Source organism: Dryobates pubescens, chromosome Z, assembly GCF_014839835.1.
Source record: "Dryobates pubescens isolate bDryPub1 chromosome Z, bDryPub1.pri, whole genome shotgun sequence".
In the NCBI taxonomy this organism is placed as follows: domain Eukaryota; kingdom Metazoa; phylum Chordata; class Aves; order Piciformes; family Picidae; genus Dryobates; species Dryobates pubescens.
Window position 1 is genome coordinate 57,647,900 of NC_071657.1, and position 13,570 is coordinate 57,661,469.

General features: G+C 38.7%; 1 protein-coding gene across 1 annotated transcript; it reads left to right on the plus strand.

Moving 5' to 3' along the window:
- The first annotated feature begins 85 nt into the window (after positions 1 to 85).
- On the plus strand, positions 86 to 9,529 carry UTP15 (UTP15 small subunit processome component). The gene is given in 11 exon segments (XM_054178242.1): positions 86 to 305; positions 833 to 1,194; positions 1,892 to 2,070; positions 2,730 to 2,855; positions 3,411 to 3,546; positions 5,093 to 5,177; positions 7,405 to 7,554; positions 7,738 to 7,839; positions 8,044 to 8,177; positions 8,655 to 8,713; positions 9,210 to 9,529. Coding segments are annotated over 11 exon segments (1,647 nt in total). The 5' UTR covers positions 86 to 215; the 3' UTR covers positions 9,434 to 9,529.
- Positions 9,530 to 13,570: the final 4,041 nt, after the last annotated feature.

The following is a 13,570-nucleotide window of genomic DNA, read 5'->3' on the forward strand; positions in this document are numbered from 1 at the left end:
TGACGCTTGCCCACGTGCGCACCGTGCTCTCCTCGAGGGAGGCGCAGGGCTCGCCATAGCGGCCCCGGCGGTGGCTGGAGGGGTGTCGTTTCCGTATTCACGGAGCTCATCCCAGAAAGCCACCGGTCTGTCAGGGCTCGCAGGCGGGAGCTTTCCCTTGAGGAGGAGCGGCGCAGACTTTTGTGTTGGCCGGAGGCTCCCGCTCCCGGTTACCCATGGCCACGTACAAGCCCGTGGTGGTTCAGGGCTTCCCCAAGCTCGGGGAGAGGATCACGCAGGACACGGTGTACTGGCGGGGCTACAAGGTAGGAAGCAGGCGTCCGGGGCCTGTGGTGCTTGGGCAGCGAGCCGGCTTCTCTGACCGTCTGTCTGGCACGGGGTTTGCGGTCAGCTACATGCCTGTCCCGGCAGATAGTGTGGCTTTCGATTAGAACCATTTCTTCAGTACTGCCCTGAAAACTCTCAAACGGCTTCCTGAGGAGCGGCGCTGAAGTGTGCCCTAAACTGGCCAAGAATCGTACCTACTGTCCTGTATTTTTTTTTTTCTTGCTGTTTTCGTGTGTATTCCACGTGTCTGTTCTTGTATAGTCCAAGTATTTTAAAACATGCGTGAGTGAATAAGGTTTTTTTCTCTAGACGCTTACCTAATGGGTTATTTGTAATGCATGAATTGGAAAAAATGCATCAGGACAGAACTAGCCTGGCAGAGGTTCTCAGTAGGACTATTTTAAAAAATGGTTTTGTTTTTAAATGGAGGAAGAATAGGTTCTGTGGTTTCGTTTTTAACGGTGCTCATATGTCTATTTAGTGATCATTATTGCAATTGTTTCAGACACCCGTTCAGATAAAGGAGTTTGGTGCAATAAATAAAATCGACTTCTCCCCAGTTTCTCCATATAACTATGCTGTTACAGCCTCTTCAAGGGTAAGCAACTTTTCTGAGATTTTCCTGTTCTTGTCCTTCAGTTAGTCTCCTATGAGCTAACTTAATGTCGTCTTGTTTCTCTAGATTCATATTTATGGTCGATATTCTCAGGAACCTATCAAAACATTTTCTCGCTTCAAAGATGCTGCTTATTGTGCCACATACAGAGGTGATGGCAATCTGCTTGTTGCTGGCAGTGAGGAAGGGAGCATTCGCCTTTTTGATGTTAGTGGAAGAGCACCTCTGAGACAATTTAATGGTCACACTAAGTAAGATTGTTTTTCTTCATTGTCTGTATTGACATGTGTATTTATATGTGTCTGCTTTCCGTGTTGCTGGAAATCTGAACAGTGCCCACTTAACGCTGCTTGCCACCGTCTCCTGTAGATCTTAGTGAAAGGTAGTTAAATTTAATGTGAAATTGAAGTGTGGGGTTTTTTAATTTAAATATGACTTGAGTATATGGAAAAGTAAACACATGGTGTGTGTTCTTATGTTGTGTAGGCAGTCTTGTGACTGCATGTCAGTGGTAAGCTCATTTACATATTGTTTTATGTCCCTACCATTAATTTAACTATAGTAAGATTCAGAGAATCTGTGTTTTCTGGCAAATTATCTTTTGGGATATTACAGTGATAGTACAGATTTGGATAGTGATTTTAAAGGACAAGAGAAGTGTCCAACCTGTAGGATTTTTTTCTAAAGGAACAGTGCCAGTACACAGGACTCTTAAGTAATAAATGCAGAATTTACAGACCATATCAGTGCTTAAGTAAGCATCTGTCAGCATTGGCTGGAAATATAAAAACTAAAGTGTTTTTAACCTCTAGGATGAGGCTTTATAAGTTCCAACAGTGATCACTTTGCACTTTTTAATTTGGCGAGACTACTTTAATAAGCTCTACATGCAGACAAACTCTTCTGGAAACAAGTACACATCTTAACTTTGGATATTGTTGTTTCTAGACCTGTTCACGTTGTGGGCTTCCTGTCTGATATGTATCGAATATTTTCTTCTGGTGGTGATTATGCATCAAGTTTGTGGGATATCCCAAGTGGTACAGAAATCCTCTCATACAATGAACATACTGACTACGTGAGATGTGGCTGTGCAAGTAAAGTGAATGCAGATGTCTTTATAACAGGTTTGGATTTGTAATGTATGTTTCTTTTGGATGAAATTGAAGAAAATTGCAGGAAGGATCTTGTTTATTGTATTTAAATCATGGAAGATCTGTCTTCCATCCGAATGCCTACTTTGGTTATTTTCTTTTTGCTTGCTTTTAAAGCTTGACACTGATATTTATAGGGAAAATCTGAGTGAACTAATTTCTAATACTTTTTGCTTTGGCCTGTTGGAGTTAACGGGATTGTTCTGACTGCCCTTTGAAAGTTTTGACAAAGTCCTTTAGATAGGATTGACTGAAGTGTTCTATCAGTTTTCTGAAGGTGGACGCTAGGTCTGTTGTGGTTGGTACAGCTCAAAACTGGTAAAATCAAAAGGTTTGTGAAGAGTACTTTGAAACTAGTTGATTTTGGTTTTCCTGGAAGTAAATTGCTATGAAGAAAATAGTATTCCTAGCACAAGAAGTTAGGTTTCATGAGATTGTCTGGTGTTTATTGTTATTGATTAATGGAAATGCAGTAAAACTAAGATTTAAATTACTAAGACGAGACATGTTCTGCATCTAGGATTAGAAGACTTATGTTGCCCAAAGGCAACCAAGGTAAATCACAAAGTGTTCTAAATGGAAGGTTTAAATTGGAATTATGAAACCAAAGCTGTTTGCTGTGTTGTCTGCAGGTTCCTATGATCACACTGTGAAACTGTTTGACACACGAATGAAAAGTAGTGTCATGACAATAGAACATGGTCAGCCTGTGGAAAGCGTGCTCCTGTTCCCTTCTGGTGGGCTTCTAGTATCTGCAGGTACTTAAATAAAATCAAATTTATTTTCTGTGGCCCTGATTTGAGAAATACTTCTGCTGCTTCTTACTTATGTCTCATTTTCATTTGGTGGTGAAGTGGCAAGTGATGTAACAGTTGGATTTCTCACAGGTCTTTAGGAGTTTAAAAAAGAAAAAGGACATTTCTCATAATAAGAAACAAACTTAATTGGCCCAGTGCTAAAGTGAAAGCATGAACATTTAAGGAGTTTAGAAAAGGTGGGACTATATTACTTTCTAAATGATAGCAAGGCTTTTTCTTGCCACTGCATTGGAAGTCCTGTAACATAGTGGTATGTAGATTTTGATGACTTTTTTGGTAAGTATGTTGAATCACCCAGATGTGCTTGCAGAACGGCCTAAGAAAGAGTAGGCTTTTAAAGTGTCTCGTCCCCGGGGGTAGTCCTAGTGGTTGGGGATAATGAGTAGGTACAGAAAACTGTTGCGAAGGAGGCATGGTAGCACTCCATAAGAACTTTTCCAGAGAATCATGAATGTGTATGTATGTCACGCTATTTTGTGTGTTACCTTCTCACAGGAGGTCGATATGTCAAAGTTTGGGATGTACTAAAAGGTGGACAACTACTGGTTTCACTTAAAAATCACCATAAAACTGTAACTTGTTTATGCCTGAACAGCTCTGGACAAAGGTTATTATCAGGATCCCTGGACAGGTTAGTATATTTTGTGGCTTTGTTGTGATTTCAATTCTTTAGGGCTTCTCTTCCTTTGAAAATTTTTATACATCACTGTGAATCAGTGTATGTTTTTTGGACCTGAAAACATATCTTGGAGTCAAGGTAGGTATTGTGATACAATTCAGCCTTTTTCTTCTTACTAGCCTGAGTATCAGTCAGTTAGGGTTGCTTGTGCTCTCCAGGAACACATGTGGGGAACTTCTGAACAAGCATTAATTTTCCTTAATCTCTAAACTGACCTTTACGGTCTCTGTAAAGTAATTTTTAAAAAAATGCAGTTTACATAACTGAAAGTATTTTAATACTTACCTTAAAAACCGGGGTTTTTTTGTCTCTATTCTGATGCTTTTTGTACCAAAGGTGCACAGGTCAAATATGTCCTACCTGCTTTTTCATTTGTTAACCTTAGGTTGAGTTGCTAACACTGCCTATTATTTCTGAAACTAGAAATATGAAGTGGTCTGAAATTATAGTGATTTATTTTCTTCCTCCCTCCTTCCCTCCTGTACTTCATAGGCTTTCATAGGCTTTATGATTACAGTGCATAAGCTGCAGCTGTTTGCCATTCAGTGCTCACAACATTAAAGTTTCCCTTTTGTTGAATGTTTTGTACTTTCAACCAAACCATTTGTCGTAGTTTGGGCTGGGTGCCCTCTGCTACAGGGGTGTTTCCTGTGTCCAGAAGTCCATCCCAGTGGATAGACGTGGGAAATTAGGTATTTCTACCATAATCCCTTGCACCACTATAAATTTTGCGGCGGGGTCTGGCACCTCCTCTTTCCTTCCCTCTCCGAGACTTGGTAACTGGGGGAGAGATCTCCCGGCCATGGGCCTGATTGGGCCCAAGGCCACTGGGGGATGGGCAGTCTCAGATCTGGCCAGCTGAGACCAGCCTAGTAGGGGGGGGAGGGGGGGGGAAAGGAGGAGCCCTGGGGGTTTTGGATGCACCCTCAGGGTCTTTCTGGGTTTACTTTGGTTTCTTTCTTGTCACTGTCTCCTTTTGTGCACACTCACTGTTCTCTATTTAAACTCTCCACTACTTTTGCAGTCAGTTTGTCTGAGTCATTATTTCTGCGTGTGGTGGGGAGGGGGTCTGCCCCAACCCACTACACCATTAAAGAGCATTAGAAGACAATGGATTTACTTCTAGAAGTTGTCAGTACTTCTTAAATTTAAAATTTATTAACAAATTTGAAGAATTGCTTTGCTTAGTGTTTCCTAATAAGTATTGCTGAAGTCAGACAGGCACTGCATCTGCCTTCAGTTTCTTCTTTGGACCTTGTAACATTTTCACTTTCTTTTGTGTAGAGTAATCCTTTATTGAATTTGATGTGTCTTTTAACAGAACCTTTCTGTTACAGAGGAGGTAATAACTAAGGAGTAGACAGGAGGTCTGAAGAATGCTTTGCATAAATACTTAGTTTCTTTAAATGATTTGTAGATGTTGAGAGTGATAAAATTCATGTCAAGTGTCTACAATGAGGCATTAAAACAAGGTTTTAATCATTACTCTTCCATATAGGCATGTGAAGATTTATAGTACTACTTCTTACAAAGTAGTCCACAGCTTTAGCTATGCAACGTCCATCCTCAGCCTTGCCTTGTCGGTAAGTACATTAGAAATCTTTGTATGCAGGATAATTTCTGATACCTTTTAAGTCATTGAGGTAATTAATTTTTGCTTTCATTGCTACTGGGGTGTTTCAGAAGAACGCTGTGCATGCAAAGTATGATGACTAAATATATTCCTCCCAAGTTAAAAGTGAATATATACATACATATACATATATGTACATATATATACACACACACACATAATATATTCAAATACCAGATGTTATCAGATTAGATTGTACAAAGTTGTGTGTTTATGAAGGACAGCGTATATCTTATGGAAAGCATATAGTTTAGGAGGGAAATCCTTTGACATTTAGAAGATTCAGTTTGATCTTTTGCTTTTGAGTAACCTTGTGAGTGTTCTTATATGGCAGTGGTAAATAGAAAAAGTTTTAATTTGTTGAGAAATTTAAGATAGGGTGAACTTGTCTTAGAAGTTGTCAGTGTCAGGTTGGTCTGAGGATGAAAAGAGGTGAGCGCATGAGGTATGAGCATGAACAAACTGGTTTGCCACAGCATGCATCTCAGTGCCTTGGAAACAGGAAGGCTCATTTCTCTGAAACATTTAAATTCTAATGATAAGTGATCTATTGGCCAGAAATTTGGAGGCTTTTAAAACAATGTTGGCATCGTGTGGTTACCCTCTTATTAGCCTCTAATAGACATGTGAAAAAGGGACTGTGCAGAATCTTTATTATCTTTGCTACTTTACTCTGGCCTGCTCTTCTGAAACTAGGGGAGGGTGTGTGTCTTGCTTTCTTCACTTCTTACCTTGTTCTCTAGGCTGCTAGAGCTAAATGAGTTTTGAATTACTTTTGCTTGAGGTAGAAAGAGTACAGAACAAAAAATTCTCCATATTTACCTGTGATTTGACATCTCTACAGAGGTGTGTGTGTGTGTATAATTTGGAGCGTAATTTTTTTGTTTCCTGTTGACAAAAACCTATTGAACTTTAAATGGTTGTATGAGAACCTAGGACTGACTTTACTGGGTGGAACCAAATGCTGGTCTAATTCCATATTCTGTGTCCAACTATAGCCATACATGGATGTGTATGAAAAACTAAAACTAAGGCAAGTGTGTATAAGTTTCCTGATACTATTTCAGACTTGTTTGCAGATGAGAAATCAGCTCATTAGAACGCCATTTCTTTGTAATGCAAAGATTTTCTCTTACATAAACCTGCTCAGTCTCTCACTGAGCTTTGACAGACTTTTAATCTTCACTAGGTTCTTTGACAATAAGTTCCCGGTTGTTGTTACTTGTGTGAAGAATTGTCCCCCTTTTGTTCCATTTTAACCTTTATTAGCTGCCCTTGACACATGGACCGGCTGATCTACATCCATTCCTGTCATCATTCTGTAGGCTTTTATCATATTCCTCCTCAATTGTCATTTTTGTTGTTGTTCAGGGCTGAAGAGTTCTGTTTGAAATCAAGCCAGTCTTTGATTATCCTCAGGCTTTTCTCATTTTTTATTTGTATGCTACTGTTGTTTGAGAGTGGCTCACATAGGACTTAAGATGTGGGTTAACAATGGATCTGTTTGGTGTCATGACTTCCTAGTTTTTGTTTGTTAGGTAGTAATTCTTGACACTTGTAAAGGTTTTTTTCTTATCAGCAGTTGAGCAGTCAGATAGTGTTTTCATAGAATTATGTGTTACAAGTAACTTGGTATTTCCATATATGAAGTCAGTGCTTTTCCCCAGTATATCATTTAAAATTATAACCTTTAGAATCAAATAGATTAAACCTTAGGGACATATGTGAAACTTACACTAGTGACTGGTATTTTGAACAACTTTCACTTGTTTCCAAAAATCCTGTTTTCTCATTGGTGCTGTTCATGTCTGCTGTATGACATGCAATAGCCAAAGGCAGTTGTAAATCGTTAAAAAAGCAAAACCTGTCATAGATCAGACATACAGAAGGATGTTAGTGTGTGGTTTTGCTTGCTTCACAAGTCAGGCTGTAGTCTAGGTATTTTTAAAAGGTTTATTGGATGGTTAATGTTGCTTACTGTTGTAGCCTTGGAGCTGTTTCTGCTTTGATCAAGGTGTTTGACCGTGGAACCTCATAAAAGTGCCTTCTGACATAAGTTATTGTGTGATACTATGATTAGATCCTTACCATGAAGCATATTTTTTTAAAATCTGTGTAGTAGAGCATGCATCATCAAATAAAACACTAGGTTCATAACTCTGATTTCTTTCTTTTAGCCTGAAGATGAAACCATAGTTGTAGGCATGACCAATGGAGTGCTAAATGTTAAACACAGAAAACCTGAAGTAACAAAAGAAAAGGCTGTGAAGAAGAGACAACCAGCATATAGAACCTATGTGAAAGGAAGAACTTACATGCCAAAACAGGTATAGGGTGGTGAGAACAAGTATACTGAGCCATTTTTTCTTTTTTTTAGTGTGCCTTCATTAACGCTGAAGATAGGGAAGGGAGGAAAGATGCAAAGATGTATAAAAACATACTCAGTGTGGTACTTCTAATCCATTTTGTGTGTCTCTCTGTCTTACTCTGGGCTCATTTTCCAATTCTAGGAAGATTTCTGTGTCAGTAAACCTGTAAAACGTGTTTTGAGGAAGTACGACAAGCTGCTAAAGAGCTTTCAGTCTTCCAAGGCCCTTGATGCAGTACTGGAGGTAATGCATTGTTTTTTGGACTCAGAGTTGTTTGCTGTCATCTGATGTGGATTATTTTCTGCATGGCAAACTAATTTTATTGCTGTGTATGCCTAGAAATTAATCCAACTTGTGTGGGTTCCGTTTTTAGTTTTGCTGATATCAGCCCTGTTTTATGTGTAAAGATGCTGTTCTGGTACTAAAGTCTCCACTATGTATGTCCAGCCACCCATCAGGCTTCATACTCCTGAAGTTACAGTCGCAGTCATGCAGGAGCTACATCGCAGAGGAACACTGAGGAGTGCGCTTGCAGGCCGAGATGAGAAGCAAATCAATCTTCTTCTTACCTTTGTGGCGAGGTATTACTTTAACCTGAATGCTTTCTTCCCTGTTTGAGACTGGTATTTCTTGATAGCTTTTGTCTCAGTCTCAACAGATCATGAGTAGAACACTGGTATTCTTGAAATCACATATGCATGCAGCTTTCTGATACCAGGGTCTGGGATAGTACAGAAATAGCTTGTTTACCTGTTAGCAAAATCCAATCTTATTGATAGTAGGAGTGAGTATGTTTTACTTCGTTGCCACATTCTACCTTCCTTGGTGAAACTCGTGTCTTCATGTACCTGACTCTTTTGCCAGTTTTCCCAATCCCCACTTCCTTCCTGAAATAGTTAATACCATGTATGTAGCCATTTTTGACTTTGACTGCTGTTCTGTGACATCTCTTCATGAAGAAAACATTCTGTGTGAATTCATGAGAAGGGTCTGTATTGGTGGGAGAAAAAGTGTGATTTACAAAAGTGGTAAAACTGGGACGTGATCTATTTTCACAGGCGTGTGATTGATCCTAGATTTACTCCTATACTGGTGACTGTTGCAGATATAATCACTGGTAAGTAGATAGAAATTGTCAAAGCTGTACAGCTAGCTTGGAAATAAAGTAAGAAGTATTAACATTTTTAAGGAACCAAACTGTTTTGGCTTTGTTTAAATAACTATAAATTAAATGATCCAGAAAGAGATACTACCAGACAACTTTGACTACAGTCAGCACCTGATTTACACTGGCTGCAGAAAGCTCCCCATGTTTTTTGAAGTATCTTGGATACTTCCTGGTTCTACATTTAAATAGATAGTGCAAATGACTTCCACTTGCCCAATGAGATAAAAACAGTACTTGAGGTTGTAAAAGCATGTATTTGTTAGTTTGTACTTACTGTTAGTAAGTACATACCAATAATGAACACTGTTTTCAGAACTCCATTATGGATTTTTTTTTTATAATGTTGGACTAGTGCCAGACTCCTTAAATGCATCTCCAGCTAGCTAATAGTGTAATTCTAATGTTTTTATAGATATGTGGATTCTTAAGTGACTTTTCTTTACAGACATTTATCAGCCTGTGGTTGGGCAGTCGGCAGTTGTTGACAGACAGTTCTTGAAACTTCAGAAAGCCATAGGAAAAGAGATTGACTATCAAGAGGAACTACTGGAAGTTTTGGGAATGATGGATACACTGTTTGCTACTTTTACCAGGAAAAGAGCTGCTTATCTAGAAGAGAGCAAAAGTAATGGTCTTGGAGAGCCCATTGAAACAACTATGAATAACTGACCGACAACTATCACCACAGTTGTCACAAAGATAATGTGGACTTGTGAAATACCTGTTCTCCTGGTAACTTTTTATAACAGTGACTTTCAAAATAAGGCTGGCCATTTTGAAACCTTTCAAGCTGTGGCTTTCAGTATGCTGAGTTACTGAAAATAGGAAAAGGAATGTTTTCAAGATTCTTCCATGCAATATTTTGCAAACAGTTGAATTTCAAAGTTTTATTTCAAAGTTTTATTCCAAAGTTATGTAACTTTTGAAGGTTTTTTTTTTTAATGCATCCAGGACGAAGTCATTATTTTATTTAGAATCATAGAATCAACCAGGTTGAAAGAGGCCTCCAAGATCATCCAGTCCAATCTATCACCCAGCCCTAGATCAGCTGTCAACAATTTCACGTTTTTGTTTACCAGAAAATAACATATTATCTTTACCAGAAAATAATTGAGACTTATCTAATGTATCATTGCCTTTATTTAAGGTTAATATCCCATCTCCCATACTTGGACATCGGATGAAAGCCATGACTCCTTTTATAACACATGACTACATTGTGTTTCATCTTCCTGCTTCATCTCTGTTTCAAATTTCCATGAATTCATAGGAATCAGTATAATGACTCAGGAAAACAAGTGTATGCTTATGTGCACTGAAACATTTGTTAACTTCATTTTTAATGGTGCATATTCAAATTATAACTCTCTTAAGAAAAAGAAAACAGATCTTACTTTGAAAGATAACTTAATTTATACTAAATGAATGCAGTAAGTAAACTGCACACCATTGAGAAAATCTGCAGTTAGGTAAAAGAACTCAGTGTTTATGTAATTCTGTGACTTCCAATGCACAGTAGATGCAATTTGAGTCTACGTCGTTACCAGCATGTATTTGAATGCTGGGGTAACAGTGTAACTACAAACAATGCTGTACTTTGGAAAGATTGATACTGTAAAGGCTGTTCAACACATGAAAGGACAATAGGATAGAACTTTGTCCTTTACTTGTTTTCTGTGGCTTGGGTTTTCCTGCAGGTCTGGAATCTTTCTGAGATCTAATCTGAATTTCCTGCAAAAGGAATTTGCTCAAGTGTTGAAGTGAAATGTGGGTAGCAGTGGTAGAAATAACCTGAACTATGCTCCAGGTTCTACCTAAAATCTTAATAGTCTTTAACTGAATAGTGTAGAGTGGTATCTGGTCCCCCGTAAAATTAATGTGAGCAGTATATGTTTCTGGGTACTGGGATCTGCTGGTTCTGAAGGCTTAGGATGATAATAGATAATAATGCGGAGTGTGTTCATGCAATCTGTAAACTTTCAGTTTCCTTGCAACTTTTTGTTACAAATTTTATTTCTGCCAGTAGACCTGAACTTTTCTTTTGCCTTTTAGGAAATGTGTGCTACTTGTCACTCTCAGGCAATATCTCCTGGGAGACTTGACAAAAAAAACTCATTTCCTGGTTTGAGAGGTTTGTCCTTATTCCATTCCTTCAGTAGTGCTTGGTGTTGAAGGCTGGACTCTTGGTAGCCAAGAGTTCCATGACTTGAGAAGCACTGACCTTGACATGAAACATGTTCTTACTGACAATATGAATATCTGAAGCATGTATCGATTGTAGCACCTCCAAGTGTGACTAGCAGAACCATAGGAAGAAGTTAGATTAAAATAGATTAGTTTGAACTAAATTGGAGAGTTAGATTTGATGGATGGAATCTTTGGTGAATGAGGATTTAGTTGGATGGTTGCATCCAGAAAGTAGTGGTCAGTGGCTCAATGTCCAGATGGTGAAGGGTGATGTTCACAGATGTCTGACTAGTGCTGTTTAATATCTTCATCAATGACACAGTAGGATTGAGTGCACCCTCAAAAAGTTTGCAGTAGATACCAAGCTGAGTGGTGTGGTTGACACTTGTGTGGCAGGATACTATCCAGAGGGACCTGTGTAAGCTTGAGAAGTGCACCCATGTGAACCTCTTGTGGTTCAACAAGGCCAAGAGCAAGATCCTACACCACAGCTGGGACAATCCTTGGTATCATTACAGGCTGTGGGATGAAGGGATTGAGAGCAACCCTGTGGAGAAAAACTTGGGAGTACTGGTGGATGAAAAGCTGCACATGAGCTGACTGTGCTTGCAGCCCAGAAAACAAATTGCAACTTGGGCTGCATCGAAAGAAGTGTGTGTTGAAAGCTAGTGTTTGTTGGTGATACCTGGTCTTCCTGCCACACTTGTCTATTTTTTCATGTTTCTACTCATGTCAGCTAGAAAAATTAATGTTTTTTTTTTTTCAGCTTGGTAAGATTTAAAACAATTTTTTCATTATGCCAATTTTTCTTCAGTAACTACATAATTAAGTTACAGAGCCTGTATAGGGTGCTGTTCTTGCCTGTGTGGTGTCTGTTGTTCATGTTCAGATTTTAATTATGATATTAATTTAAACCTTAAATGTTGGCTTTTCAGTAGGCTGCTGGTTGCATAAAATAGTCGGGGGAAAAAAGGTGTCTTTCAGGTAACCATTTGCAGCAGTCTCCATGCTGGTGAACGTTTAAAATGCATTAATGAAGTTCCAAGCATGTACATTTTTGTTTTACATGTAAAAATTGAATTCATTTTTATGGAAATTACTTATCCATCATTGCATTACCTTATGCCCCAGTATTTTGAAGCCTTAAGATGAAATGCCTTGAACTGAAATAGCTAAAATATTTAATTGTGCATTGAATAACCTGATCTAGTGGAAGGTGGCCCTGCTCATGGCAAAGGGGATTGGAACTAAATGGTTCTTGAGGTGCCTTCCGATCCTGACAATTCTGTGAATTGGAGGGGGTGTAGTGCTGGGTATCCTATTTGGGGAAAGGACACTCTTTATTTTATATATTCTATTTATATAGAAAAGTGGGGATTTGTTGCGTAATGTGTCTTCTTTGACTTCTAGGTAATTTTGGAATAGCCAAGTTTGATTTGTCTTTGAAATATAGTTAATAAGTTATCTTCTCCCAAAGCAGAGAGTTACAAAGTGGATCTGTTACTTTTTCAGCATCATAGGAATAATTTTTGCAGCTGTTTACTAGGAAGAAAAAATACCTCTCTATCCCCAAAATACTGTTGTGGCTCCAGGAGCATTGTTTGCATAGAAGGTTGCCAGAAGAGGGGCTTCTCTAACTGACTGCAAACAGAAATAGACTGAGTTTCAAAAATAAAAGTGAATTCAGCACTATTCTCTCTTGTGTTCAGCCACCTGAATTGCATGAAAGGGAGTGTGGAGCTGTTTGATCACTTGATTGTGGGTTTTGGTGTTTTGGTTTTTTTTTGTTGTTTTTTTTTAATCAGTTGTTCCACTGAACATGTCTCAGGAGAGACAATGATCTCTTTTCCATGGACTAATTCTGCTAATGGGTGAAATTTCTGTTTCTAGATTACTCAGACATTCTAACTTATTGAGAGTAAATGCCTTTGTATTTCAACATATACATTTTGAACACTGCTTCTAAAATTTACTAAATTATGTGCTCGTGTTCAAATCTGAGTGAGAAAATGGAAAATACTGAAGTATTATTGTCTAATACTATGATTGAGCTATGTAGAGTATTTAAAGTATGAGAAACTGAAACAAGCCTATAGAGAAGAGCATCAGAGATAACATTGGTCATCTCACAAATAGGGACATCCAGTGGAGACATTTAATACATTATTAATTTTTCTCTTCAACACCAATAATGAGCCTTGGGACACCCAGAGCCCTGTGATTGGGAGGATGATAAATTTCCAGCTGACCCTGAAGTTGTTGTTAAGGACTTGCTGCTCCAGATGGATGCACAGAAGTCTATGTGGCTTGCTGAAGTTCATCCCAGGGTACTTAAAGAGCTGGGTGATGTCATCATGAGTCTTTCTCTCAGTTTTCAGTGGTCTTGGGAAGTGAGAAGTCCAGGTCATCTGGAAGCTGGCAAATGTCCTGGTTTCCAAGAAGTAAAAGAAAATGTTAGTAAGTGTAGGTCTGTCAGTCTCCTTTCAGTGCCTGGTAAAATTAACATGGGTTTGCAAGAGCGAAGTCCTGCTTAACCAATGTAATTTCCTTTTACAACAAGGTCACCCATCTCATTGACCAAGAGAATCCAATAGATAGTTGGTTTTGGTGGTTTGGTGG